This window comes from Chrysemys picta, chromosome 15 (genome assembly GCF_011386835.1).
Source record: "Chrysemys picta bellii isolate R12L10 chromosome 15, ASM1138683v2, whole genome shotgun sequence".
Lineage (NCBI taxonomy): Eukaryota > Metazoa > Chordata > Testudines > Emydidae > Chrysemys > Chrysemys picta.
Genome location: NC_088805.1, coordinates 12,917,747 through 12,931,540, shown reverse-complemented (window position 1 = coordinate 12,931,540; position 13,794 = coordinate 12,917,747). Strand labels below are relative to the sequence as shown.

The window sequence follows — 13,794 nt, the reverse complement described above, 5'->3', positions numbered from 1 at the left end:
GCTTCAGGGCTGAAACTTTGAGCATCAGTCAACACAGCCCCAAGGGAAGTGACCAGTCCCTGTTAGCGTGACGGTGCTATGCGGGAGACGAGGTGCGTGAGGTGATATCTTTTATTGGATCAACTTCTGTTGGTGAGACAAACAAGCTCTTGAGCTACTCAGAGCTCTTCTTCAGGTCTGGGAAAGGGACTAAGGGCAGGTCTACATTTAAAACGCTGCACTGGTGCAGCTGTAGCGCTTAGGTGAAGACGCTCCTACCCCAGTGGGAGAGCTTCTCCCATCAGCACAGTTAATCCAGCTCTGCGAGAGGTGGTAGCTATGTCAACAGGAGAAGCCCTCCTGCCAACATAACGCTATCTACACCTGGGTAGGGGTCGGGGGGGGAGCTAGGTCAGTATAACTACATCGCTTGGGGGAGGGGTGTGTGGATTTTTCACGCCCCCAAGCGACACAGTTATACCGATATAACAGATACAGAGCTGTAGTGTAGATCTGGCCTTAGAGTGTCACAGCTAAATACACAACTGAACAGATAGTTTACCATAGTTAGCACACATTCAAGGTGAAGTGGCCTGTTAATATCCCCGTTTACCAATTTTACTATCCGAGTATTTATTTTCTTTCAAATATCTCCCAGAGGTTCCGTCTGGTGACAAAGCGTTCCTTGACGACAGCATGGCAGCCCTGAGCGCTGCATGGAGGTCTCATGCAGCTCCTTTGGACGCCAGTCTTGACAGGGCCCATGAATGAAGGACTGCAACACCATGCCCAGACTCAGCTCCCTTTGAAATAGGAGGTCAAGGCCTGTGCGGTTACCACTCAGCTGTCCAAGAAAGTGGTGCCGAGGGAGTGGCGAGGAAACGGACAGAAATGGGTGACAAGTACTGGTAGTTATTTCATGGAGTGCCATAAGCATGCAGGATGCTTTACAGAACACATGCACAGACAGCGTACATGCCTTGAACAGCTTATGGTCTAACTCAAACAAACAGCGTACTCAGGACAACTGTCCCAGCATGTCACTGGGGCTTCAGGGAAGAGATTCGGAGGAGGAGGGAATAATACATGTTCAACCTGCCCCAATCCTGCAACAGCTGGGATCTTTGCCAGAAACTTAATGCCCAGAACTTTAGGCCACCGCCACTCAATTCTCTGGGAGCATCAGCCCCTTTTGCTGCCAACCCATCATCTCTCCAACCCTCTGGTACTTACAAAACACACAAAAATGCTACACGCTGCTTCTCAATGAAGAAGAGGTCAAACAGCCCATTTAAATCTTAGATGTACCCTGTTGTTATGGACACAAAGTTCTGAACATGGCTGTTGTCAGAGCAACAGGTATGTCCTGCTTGGTTTTACCATCACATCAATACACTCACGGCATGTACTTTAGGGCAGATAGCATTTTCTCTGGACTGATTTATTAGGGGATTGATAGAGGCCACCCCATGTCTCACATACAAAGCCACTCTCCTCACTTTCTCTTTCCCTGTGCAAATGGAGCACACAGGCCTCAGAGACTTTGAGCTGTGACCATGAATTCTCCAGGGAGGATTTGAGACATGACAGAAGATGAATCACCCAGTTCTCTCCAACAATAAACCCCCTGCAGAACACCACCAACATTGGGGCCAGAGGGGTATAAAAAGGGCCAGTGTCAGATTTAACCTCCCAGCTGTGTCTCAAAGAATCCCCAACCTGGCTGCCTGACTTCCAGAATTCGGCGCGTTCTCCAGCAGAGACAAGGGAGCTCCAGGATTCAAAAGCTCCGTTGTTTATCCTAGCGCGGGGCTTAAGAATGGATCAGGGCGAGCCCTACCTGGATCTGGCCTTTCCCCATGATTCGATCGGTGATCTCTCCATCTTCTTTGGTGAGCTTGGTTTTATTATAGCATTTTTCATAGCACAGAATCCGTAGGGTCTGCGATCCCTCCAGCTCGATCTCAAACTCCTGCAGCAAGGGCAAGGAGAAGGGGAAGAGCAGCAATTAGTTAACAAGGAGATAGAGTCTTCTGGATATTTGACTCTGTACAGCCTCAATGAAACCAATCTGAAGGGACCACTTAAGGGACTGACGAAGATCTCTCGTCTAATGGAGTGGGTCTTAAAGAGAGGTCAAGCAGAATAGTACTGAGTCCACTTGGGGGACACTTTGGAGGGGAGTATGAAAGATGCTTGGTCCCTTGGTCAAGTTTCAATATATTGTAGTGGTGCACCACTGAAAGAAATAGATGGTCCCGTATTTCTTGTGTTCAATTACGCTAGGTTTAAAATAAGCTTGCTATAAAGAAGCAGGATGCTGAAAGCTAAGTTTATAACTGTACCCTTCCCTTCGAAAAATATTTCCTTATTCACTGTATTGCCACAGATAATTTTTTTTTAAGTATACACACACACACACACACACACACACACACACACACACGGGCTGTACAATCAGCTGGCTGATCACGCAAAGGGCATCTGCTGCTGACACATTTCATCAGTGAGTCTCCAAGATTAAAATCTCCTACAAGTGGTAAGAGCCCAGAGGAAACGACAGGAACTGCAGACTATGCTTTCAGATGTGCTGCACATGTGAGACGGGGCCAGTTCAGGGGTCGGCAACCTTTCAGAAGCGATGTGCCGAGTCTTCATTTATTCACTCTGATTTAAGGTTTCGCGTGCCAGTGATACATTTTAATGTTTTTAGAAGGTCTCTTTCTATAACGCTATAATATATAACTAAACTATTGTTGTATGAAAAGTAAATAATGTTTTTAAAACGTTTAAGAAGCTTCATTTAAAATTAGATTAAAATGCAGAGTCCCCCGGACCGGTGGCCAGGACCTGGGCAGTGCGAGTGCCACTGAAAATCAGCTCGCGTGCCGCCTTTGGCACGTGTGCCATACGTTGCCTACCTCTGGGCCAGTTCATGCAGTACAGACTGCAAACCAAACAGCCACTTCACTTGCAAATGTTCTGCCCCAAGGGGATAAACAAGGCCCAGCATACCCACCTCATTCCAATTGGGTTCCGTAGTGTCCCTGTAAACTCTGGTCTTAGCTTTATTCACAAAATATCCAAAGGAATCCACCTCCAACGTGCAGTACAGGTCTGGAGGTGAGACAAGAATCAGAGGCTTTGTTAAGATTACCATAATCTTTTTCTATAAGCATTGCTTCCTAGATGCCTTCTCACCTAAAGACCTCTCTATACTGATGACACTGGAACCAGTGTAGCTACACCAGTGTAAACCCCCAGTGTAGATGGGCTGCGTAATGCAGCTTACCCTGTGCTGGTGCCTGGCCTGTCTTACACTGTGCAATGGGGCTACACTATGCGTTTGCACCTACGTAGCATGGGTGTAATTACGCTGGTGTAACCACAGCAGCATAAGTGTCCTTAATGCGTCCTCCCTGCTACTGGCACACAATCCTCAATTCAGCCCAGAAGGTGCATTTCTGTCGTTTAGCAGAAAAGGCCCTTTGTCTCCTCTTTTCTTAGATTTGTTTTTGTGTGCAGTTACACAGAGAGAAGCGTGGGCGCCCTGGAAGCTAGTGTCCATTCCAACGCTCAGCAGAGCCCAAAGGAAGACCCCACTGACTTCAATGGAAATTGAATTGGGATCTTCCTGAGTTACCTTAGCTGCTGCAGAAAGCGTGTATGTATTTTAACAAGGACTCTCTCCCCACCCCACACACTGGTTTGTCACCTGCTTGATCCGACAGTGAACTCCTAATCCAGTGTTTATTACCATAGATGTTGTTACTGTGAGGTCAGAGATTGAGCCTTGAGATTTCACTGCAGGATCAAACAGGGTTGGAAAATGGGCAACGAGGGAGCAAGAGCCGATTTACCCATGAACTGTTGGGTAAGCAGCACATACAGTAAGAAAAATGACAGAAAACAGGGTAAGAGTGAAATGATTTGTGTTGGAGCCTGGTCTATTTGAGAGCTTTTATCACTACAAAAAGCTAGTCAGCATCCCCCAAATGTACACTAATCCCCCACTCCCAATCACCCAAACTGACTCTCTTCACCAAACCCTGTATCCCCAAACTGACGTCTCTATGCCCAGAGTACCTCATTCTTGTCCTTTGGCCCTAACAGACCCTCACTTGCACGTCACAGATCTGCAACTCACTTGTGCTCTGCTTGAACCCCGTGGCAGAATGAACAATGACGTTCAGGAATCCATAGAGCCCGGGCGATTCGTCATCTGTACAAAAGACCCAAGAGATTTTAGTTCAGCTTCACAGAGATGGCAAAGGGAAAGACACCGGGAGGAGATTTACATCACAGAGATTGCAGAGTGGAAGATAAAGTGTCTAACCCCGGTAGCAGGAACATGACATCTAGTCAGTTTTTTTTAGAAAGGAGTTGTAAGTTGCTCCAGGTACCACTCCTGTCCCAGAGTCCTCTAGACAATTCTGGAGCTTTTACAATCACACTTCATTATTTTTAATTTTTTCCTCTCTCCCACTGTTGCTGCGAAAGACCCAACAACAGAAGAAACCAACTGACTATACACAAAGGGCTGTCAACTGCACAAAGGAAAACTGAAAAGTATTATTATTTATATTACAGCAGCACCTGCTGGTCCTAAGTGAGATCAGAGCCCCAGTGAGCTGGGCACGCTATAGAATAAGCGAGAGTCCCTGCCTCAAAGAACTTCTAATCTAAATAGGTGAGAGATAAGGATGGCAGAGGAAACAGGCACAGAGCAGTGAAGGAATTTGCCCAAAGTAACCCAGCCAGTCAGTGGCAGAGTAGGGAAAAACTTAGATCTGACTCAGGTTTTCTTATCTCTCCGTCGAGGATTCTCTCTCTAATCTGTCAGCGACACTGATCTTAGCTGTACTTATAATCACAGTAGGCAAAACTTTTCAGACAGAAGATTGCTGGCATCCCTTTAAGCACTGGCCTGGCATTAAGAGTCAGATTGTAAGGATCTGCGGGACTAGAACTTGGGTCTATGGAGCCTGGGGCAGCTGACATTCCCCCATCACCACCAGCACACCATGCAGAGCTGCAACCTAGGAGCACTCTGGAGATTAGGTGCCACAGGAAGTACCGCTCAAAGTGTTCAGAGCAACAGCACCCTGCGGCCTTCTGATTGGCCCACGGTTACTACTTAACCCTGGAGGTGCTCCAAGAAGTTGCTTGGGCAAGCATGCAGAATTCTGCCTTGCTGCAGCTCCAGACCTTGCCTCGCTGTCTGATCTTAGGTCTCCGACTCCGGCCTGTCACTGACTCTTGCCTCCTGACTCCAGTCTGGTAACTATTCCTGACCCTGGCCTGACTCTGACCCTGACTCTCACCTACTTATTTCAGCTCTTGCACCTACTCTGATCCCTGCTTGCCAACTACCGCCTTGTGGACAGCCCTTGGCTCCATGACACCAGCCCAGTAACAACCAGTAGGCCAGACTGCCTACGCCCGGACTCTTACAGAGAAACCATATGATACACAGTCATTATGTACAGGCTGCATTTCTGAATACTGGACTCATATCTGCAAACTCACCATCACACTAACTGACATGCACCACCCCTCTGCAAATCTACTCACTGAGAACCAGCACAAACATGCTCCCCGCATCTCCGCCATTTTGCCTCCCTACATTTGCTTCATTTCACGTTTTTGCTGCCTCAGCAGCAGCACCCATCGTTTCATTATAAATGCCCTCCCCATCAAACACGCAGGCCAAGAATTTCAATAGGGCAGCTCAAAATAATTTCACACTCATGCCTGCAGCTGATGAGGATGGAGACCGCTCAACAGAACAGACCGGCTCCCCCACCACAGATATGCCATCTGAAAATCCTACGCCTGTCTCAGTCATAGGGAGGACTGTGGCTACTTCACACCTTTTTCTCATGTCCAGCCTGTTCATTTTAAAATCACATTTTAAAGAATATATCTAAGAGAGACTCCCACAGATATACATGTGCCAGGGAAGCGGAGGGGCTGGACTCCAGGAGGAAGGAGTGGGGTTAGTGGCCAGGGCTGTTGTGGGTACAACGGCTAGGGGGTTAGTGGTAGGACGACAGGGGAAGGGACTTCAGTCCATTGAATGATGGGGGAAAGTAAAAGGAACAATACTTACTGAAATAATATGAGAATCCACCCAATAACAATGGGGGAGACGGAGTAAAGCCCCAGGGGAAGGGCAGGAATTCATTGTCAAAGGAGCAGTGGGGGAGAAAGTGAACTGCAAACATTCCACAGGTTGTATTTATACTGTGGAACCAAATAACTCTGGAACCTTTGAGCAGACCCTCCCCAGCCCGCTCTCTCTGCTTGCTGTGTCTTGTCTACTCAGAGCAAGCTTCTGGGGGCAATCAAATCTTCCGACAGCAACTAGCTACAACAGAGCTGGGTTGTTCAGGGTTTAAGTGTGGTCAGAATCGGGACTGTTTTACAAGACCATCCACTCACAGCTACCTTGAGGCCTGAACAGTAAGAGCAGGACAAGGGGGATGTAAAGGAAAGGCAGGGGGGGGGTTATGACGGTAGCTGGTCTACACGAGGGCGCCGACGACCGCTCTCACCTTCTTTATTGATGGTGAGGGGGATGTTGTGGACGGTCTGAAGCTTGACGCAGGAGTTTGTCAGCATCTGGAGCTCCACGGACGTGAGCGAAAAGCTTTTAAAGCCTGCCAAGGAAATTCAGAGAGGGAATGGTATCTGCCCAGGGCACAGAACTCCATGGACACTCCCCCGAGCCCAGGCAGGGGGTACTTGCAGATGCGCCCAGGGCAATGCTAGCAGTTGGCATAAGGGAGCGTTTCTGTGGTCGGAAGGAACCATGGCTCAAGCACAGACCCCTTGGCCATACTGCCAGGAGGCTTCGGCCCAGTCACATGCAGGGCCTCACTTGTCCTATGGATAGTCTCTGGATCTTGCACACAGAACGAAAGAGACTCTTCTTCCCTGGCAGAGCCACAGCCAACCCCTCTCCAAAAATAAAGCACCCCCTTCAGGCAAAGGCCAGGGAAACGGGAGGGCCTTTCACTGCCCCAGAAGGGCAGACGACTCTGAGGCCAATGGGAGAAATGACTCCATTGGGGAGAGCTCTCCCTGTGCCCTAGCTCCCAGACATTCACATCTAGGGGCTGGAAGCAAAAGCACCTCCACTGGCTTCAACTGCAGCGACAGGGCAGGAGAAGAAAAGGAATTCATCCATGTTGTCTCCTGGATATTCACGCATCTCCTCCTCCTTGTGGCAGCAGGCCATTCCCCACTTCTAGCTAACTCCCCGGGTTGGACAATCCCTCTCTGACTCCTCCTCCCTGGCAGGGGAGAGGGGCATATACGCTGAGGTTACCCAGCTAGATGGTCTCTAGAACGCCCTAAGACAAGGGCTCTGATTGGCCAAGGGACACTCACATTTCTTCTGCTGCTCCCGGATGTTCTCTCTCCACTCTGCCCGTTCGTAGTCCGACGAGATGAGGAATGTGTAACTCTATGCAGGAAGACACAGGGGAACAAGGAGCATGTCATTCTGACCCACCACCTCCCAGTGAGATCCAGACCCTGCTAGTACACCTGCCAGCTTCCTCCCAGCACTGCTTTGGCAGTGCCAGCCGGGACCCTGGCACTGTGAACGCCCTCTCAGCCGTGTGCCTTCAACACCAGCAAGGACACCTGCAGCCTGGGCTTCTTCCAAGGACCACCCTGTTAATGGCAGCTGGGATTGTGGCAGCATGAGCTTCCATGACGGCTGTCTACTCTGGCCAGGCGAGCCAATAGTGCATGCCATGGAGATTAGGCAGATGTGTGGCTAAGGAAGCAGATGCCAAAATGCCTTCAAAATGAGCTGAAGAAAATGCTGGTGACTAGATCTTGAAACAATCCATTGCTGAGTATAGGCAGATACCAGAGTCACCAATAACCCCACACATACAGCACTGAAGATAAACCTAAAACCACGAGCCTCTCCCACTAGCTAAGAGAGAATCTCCATAGTCTGTTAGCAGTAGGGGGCCCATGAAGTCTATAGCCATGAAATTAAACCTATGAGTACCCTCCCCCTGCAACTTTACTAAAGGATGCAGCTATGGTGCAGCAGCTGCGGGGCTTTATCCCAGGGGAAGTGATGCAGTTCCCACCCCTATCTGGTTGGATCCAAGCACAGGCAGATAGTAGGGTGAGGGGTGAATTTCTGATTTTATTTTTAAAAATGCAAATGTACATGCAAATTAACCCTTGGGCTCCTGGTAAGTTGTCAAAGTGGCCTTCAGCATGGCACAGGCTGGACATCTGCAGCTTGGAGACTATTTTCAGACAAGCCACTGGATGATGAGACAATTACAAACTGACAAATGCTTGAGCAGATCCGATTCCCTTGGGTGGGGCACTGTGACACGCACATGCACACAAACGCCCCCCTTGCGCCTCATTCTCGGTCCTGTATGCAAGGCCCCAGAGACACCTGTGGAGCAGCTTACCTTGCCGTTCCGGTTGTGAACCCGGAAAGCCATGTTGGGAGACATCAGCAACAGCAGAGATTCCTGCTCAGACAGCTTCTTTTTCAACCTCTCAATGACCTTGCTGCCCTTGTTAGCCCTCTAGAAAACAGAGAGACATTCATAGAATCATAGAAGATTAGGGTTAGAAGAGACCTCAGGAGGTCATCTAGTCCAAACCCCTGCTCAAAGCAGGACCAACACCAACTAAATCATCCCAGCCAGGGCTTTGTCAAGCCAGGCCTTAAAAACCTCTAAGGATGGAGATTCCACCACCTCCCTAGGTGCTTCATCACCCTTCTAGTGAAATAGTGTTTCCTAATATCCAACCTAGACCTCCCCCACTGCAACTTGAGACCATTACTCCTTGTTCTGTCATCAGGTACCACTGAGAACAGTCTAGATCCATCCTCTTTGGAATCCCCTTCAGGTAGTTGAAGGCTGCTATCAAATCCCCCCTCACTCTTCTCTTCTGCAGACTAAACAAGCTCAGTTCCCTCAGCCTCTCCTCGCAAGTCATGTGCCCCAGGCCCCTGATCATTTTCATGGCCCTCCGCGGGACTCCCTCCAATTTGTCTACATCCTTTCTGTAGTGGCCTAAAACTGAACGTAATACTCCAGATGTGGCCTCACCAGTGCTGAATAGAGGGGAATAATCACTTCCCTCAATCTGCTGGCAATGCTCCTACTAATACAGCACAATATGCCGTTAGCCTTCTTGGCAACAAGGGCACACTGCTGACTCATATCCAGCTTCTCGTCCACTGTAATCCCCAGGTTCTTTTCTGCAGAACTGCTGCTTAGCCAATCTGTCGTCAGCCTGTAGCCGTACATGGGATTCTTCCGTCCTAAGTGCAGGACTCTGCACTTGTCCTTGTTGAACCTCATCAGATTTCTTTTGGCACAATCCTCCAATTTGTCTCGGTCACTCTGGACCCTATCCCTACCCTCCAGTGTATCTACCTCTCCCCCCAGCTTAGTGTCATCTGCAAACTTGCTGAGGGTGCAATCCATCCCATCATCCAGATCATTAATAAAGATGTTGAACAAAACCAGCCCCAGGACTGACTCCTGGGATACTCCACTTGATACTGGCTGCCAACTAGACATAGAATCATTGATCACTACCTGTTGAGCCTGACAATCTAGCCAGCTTTCTATCCACCTTAAAGACTATTCATCCAATCCATACTTTTTTAAACTTGCTGGCAAGAATACCGTGGAAGACCGTATCAAAAGCTTTGCTAAAGTCAAGATATATCATATCTTGATATGATTTTTATATATTTTATAAATATATAAAATTATATATATATATATATCAATCACTGCTTTCCCCATATCCACAGAGCCAGTTATCTCATAGAAGGCAATCAGGTTCGTCAGGCATGACTTGCCCTTGGTGAATCCATGTTGACTGTTCCTGATCACCTTCCTCTCCTCCAAGTGGTTCAAAATGGTTTCCTTGAGGACCTACTCCATGATTTTTCCAGGGATTAAGGTAAGGCTAACAGGTCTGTAGTTCCCTGGGTTCTCCTTCTTCCCTTTTTTAAAGATGGGCACTATATTTGCCTTTTTCCAATCGTCCGAGACCTTCCCCGATTGCCACAAGTTTTCAAAGATATTGGCCAATGGCTCTGCAATCACATCAACCAATCCCCTCAGCACCCTTAGATGGATTAGATCTGGACCCATTGACTTGTACATGTCCAGCTTTTCTAAATAGTCCTCAACCTGTTCTTTCACCACTGAGGGCTGCTTACCTCCTCCCCATACTGTGTTGCCCAGGACAGCAGTGTGGGAGCTGACATTGTCTGTGAAGACTGAGGCAAAAAAAGCATTGAGTACTTCAGCTTTTTCCACATCAACTGTCACTAGGTTGCCTCCCCATTCATTAAGGGTCCCATACTTTCCCTGACCTTTTTCTTGTTGCTAACATACCTGTAGAAACCCTTCCTGTTACCCTTCACATCCTTTGCTAGCTGCAACTCCAGTTGTGTTTTGGCCTGATTACACCCCTGCATGCTCGAGCAATATTTTTATACTCCTCCCTAGTCATCTGTCCAAGTTTCCACTTCTTGTAGGCTTCCTTTTTGTGTTTAAGCTCACTGATGATTTCACTGTTAAGCCAAGCTGGTCGCCTGCCGTATTTGCTATTCTTTCTGAACATCAGGATGGTTTGTTCATGCGCCCTCAATAAGGCTTCTTTAACATATAGCCAGCTTTCCTGGACTCCTTTCCCCCTCGTATTAGCCTCCTAGGGGATCCTGCCCATCAATTCCCTAAGGGAGTCAAAGTCTGCTTTTCTGAAGTCCAGGGTCCGTATTCTGCTGCTCTCCTTCCTTCCTTCCTTTTGTGAGGATCCTGAACTCAACCATCTCATGGTCACTGCTTCCCCAGTTGCCACCCACTTCTACTTCCCCTACCAATTCTTCCCTGTTTGAAAGCAGCAGGTCAAGAGGAGAGCAGCCCCTGGCTGGTTCCTCCAGTAGTTGCACCAGGAAGTTGTCCCCATCACTCTCCAAAAAACTTCCTGGATTGTCTGTGTACTGCTGTATTGCTCTCCAAGCAGATGTCAGGGTGATTGAAGTCCTCCATTAGACCACATTACGGTGGTCTCATGCCAGAATCAATGTGGAGGAGATTTGACTCGATTTTCTAATCTATCCCCCTCTTCCCTTCACAGGTGGCCAAACAACACGTCCATTCAGCAGTGGTTCTGCCGTCGGGCAGGTGGAACTCCACCCCACTTAGGAAATGGCTTGGATTCTGCGACACCTGAGAAAACGCACGTCTAGCAAACGAAGAGGGGCCAACATTAAAGCCACAGAGCCCACTGTGTGATTGGTGACAGTGAAAGAGGTTGACATGTTTATCTATAGACCTGCTTATGCATCCAAATTCGCTAGGCTTCAAACACACTTAGAAAGCACTGCTGATATGGTGAAAATGCAGAGGTATCTTTATATGTGACCAAAGCCACACCCAGGCTCGTGCTTAGATATCCAAGAGCTGAAATCTCTGAAAAACAGGCTCACCACATTTCTATCCACTCTCATGTGCCCTCGGCACAAAAGCTACCCCATTCCTCCCAATTCCTCCTTCAGCAAACACATAGCACCATGAACAGGGCCTGCCAACACCGTGAGAACATTCAACACCTAGTTGCTGGATGCTTTGTTATTCCTGGACGCCCAGAGGACACTATCACACCAGGGATAATGCATCATGCCTAGCTATAGCTGCCTGCCCAACCACTACATGGGTAACCAAAAGTTTAGTTCCACTGCACGTCACAAGCAAGTGCCATAGCTTAGCAGCGTTACCTGTCCAAACAAACTCTGGAGGGGAGTTACCCCCCCAGCAGCATCCCACTTCCAGGTTGGGACGCAACATGCCCCCTTGGCTTGGGGAAGACGGCTCCACCTGCCGTTACCTTTTCTCGCTGGATGTCATTCTTCATCTGGGAGATCTTGATCTTCATGGCATCCAGCTCCTCGTCAGGCACGAGTGGGATGTTGGGCACTGCCTCGGACTCATCCACAGTTTGGAAGCTGAGGTCTGTGAGCGGAATGTACCATTTACAATCATACTGCTGGCTTTTCCTGAAAAGAAGAGGGGACAGGGCTTTAAACACACTTGCACGCCATCAGCTCACCCCGCTCTTTCCATGCTTCCCCCCCCTGGTGGTTTCAGCACTGCAGGTTACAAGACAGTGAAACAGGCTCACCCTCACTGTAACCCCTGAGATGGAAGCACAGCTGGGGTCGGTCAGTCTTCCAGCAATGAATCTTGAAGGAGCCAATACCCACTACAATGCTATGTACAGTGTGCTGCCCGCTGGTGCTGCCCGTAGATTTTATTTTTTTTTAATCCAGTGCTCACTCTGAAGCAGCCCAAAGCACTTCCCAAATACCGGGATATCTTTAAATACAACCATCTCTGGGGCAGAACGCAGCAGCTTGCTACACAAGAGCTTACGCTCCTATAATGCGATGCCTCCGGGTGGGTCTTTGGCAGAGAGGACTGAACCTCGGACCTCCGGATCTAAAAGCAGGAGCCTCTGCTGTCTGCTGCAGAAGTTTTTTGCAAGCCGTAGCTGCCTCATAAACCCCTGTGAGATCCAGCCTCTAGAGGGAGCTAGCGAGTAACCTTAAGTGCAGGCTGCAACAGGAAGTGAAGACGACCACCTGAAACTGCAGGGGGAATGAAGGGAGGCAGAGTTAAATGACCCCAGCTGCAATTTGTCCAGGATGCCACAGTTCGCACCCCTGCTTTTAGGAAGGTAGACAGGCAGTATTTAACTCCCCGAAGTGATGAGGATTTTGGCTCTGTCTCCTCTGAAGGACAATGCTACACTGTACAATGTTCCCTGTATGGGCTGCAGCGTTGCTGAGTTAGGTGCAGCTGTATGCACGGAACTAGCGTTCTGCCAAGTCCACTGCTCTGAATATAGGGTGCGAAGCCCTGGAAAATGGGGTGTGAAGCGGGAAAATCCTTACCCTCCAAGCTGCTTCTTGAGCTTGGCGCACAGGAACAGGTCAGTGAAAAGAAAGACGTGGCGCAGCTTCCGAGCCCCCTCTACCAGCTCCACCATGAAACTGTCCTTCAAGAGCTGCCGGTGCTGTCAGAAACAGGAGACACAGTTCTAGTTAGGACAGGAGGGGTCGGTCGCTGAGCCAAGGCACTATGGCTCCTCATCAATACCTCGGGTAAGATAAACCTCCCTAGCACCAGCCCAAAGCTTGATCCTCATGTGACCCATCACTGGTGAAACATGGCAAACCTGCCCCACCCACTGCTCTCTCCAGGACTTTCTGTTCCAAGGGAGACCCTCCCTGTCCGAAGTGGGGCCTGAGAAATGGATGATCAGTTGAGGGGTCTCATTAATTGGCCTGCATGTTTACTTCTTTCTCCACTCATGCTCTCTCCTTGTTCATGCCCTTCCTTGGGGCTTTCCTCAGACCCACTAAGGATGCATACTTAGCACAGAGGGCCATCCCAGTGACTTGGCTCGGGCCATCCCCTCTCTTGCTAATCCTGGCCACTGAGTTAACTCTTTGCGGTCTGGTCCCTTCCTGCTGCTCTCTCCACCACTTGCAGGACGTGCATAATCAGAGAAAGTGGCTGAATTTTCATAGATTCATAGATTCTAGGACTGGAAGGGACCTCGAGAGGTCATCGAGTCCAGTCCCCTGCCCTCATGGCAGGACCAAATACTGTCCTGAATGTTGGGTTTTAGTTTTTAACTGGAGTCAAATCTCCACCTCTCCAGCTGGTGAGCTGCCAGCTGGCTTGAGGCAAATACTTCTGAGAGCTGCACAGAGCGCAGTTACCCACC

At 49.0% G+C, this 13,794-nt stretch overlaps 1 protein-coding gene across 2 annotated transcripts in view; it reads right to left on the bottom strand.

Moving 5' to 3' along the window:
- BCR (BCR activator of RhoGEF and GTPase) overlaps window positions 1-13,794 on the bottom strand; it is a 142,313-nt gene that overhangs the window by 25,529 nt on the left and 102,990 nt on the right. For both annotated transcript variants that reach the window (XM_005288606.5, XM_065567916.1), the window contains exons 9-16: window positions 12,956-13,077; window positions 11,890-12,058; window positions 8,436-8,555; window positions 7,375-7,450; window positions 6,537-6,641; window positions 4,127-4,201; window positions 2,999-3,096; window positions 1,820-1,951 (exon numbers count right to left, since the gene is read on the bottom strand). In XM_005288606.5, coding sequence (XP_005288663.1) covers window positions 1,820-1,951; window positions 2,999-3,096; window positions 4,127-4,201; window positions 6,537-6,641; window positions 7,375-7,450; window positions 8,436-8,555; window positions 11,890-12,058; window positions 12,956-13,077 — 897 coding nt within the window. The remainder of the gene's footprint in view (window positions 1-1,819; window positions 1,952-2,998; window positions 3,097-4,126; window positions 4,202-6,536; window positions 6,642-7,374; window positions 7,451-8,435; window positions 8,556-11,889; window positions 12,059-12,955; window positions 13,078-13,794) is intronic.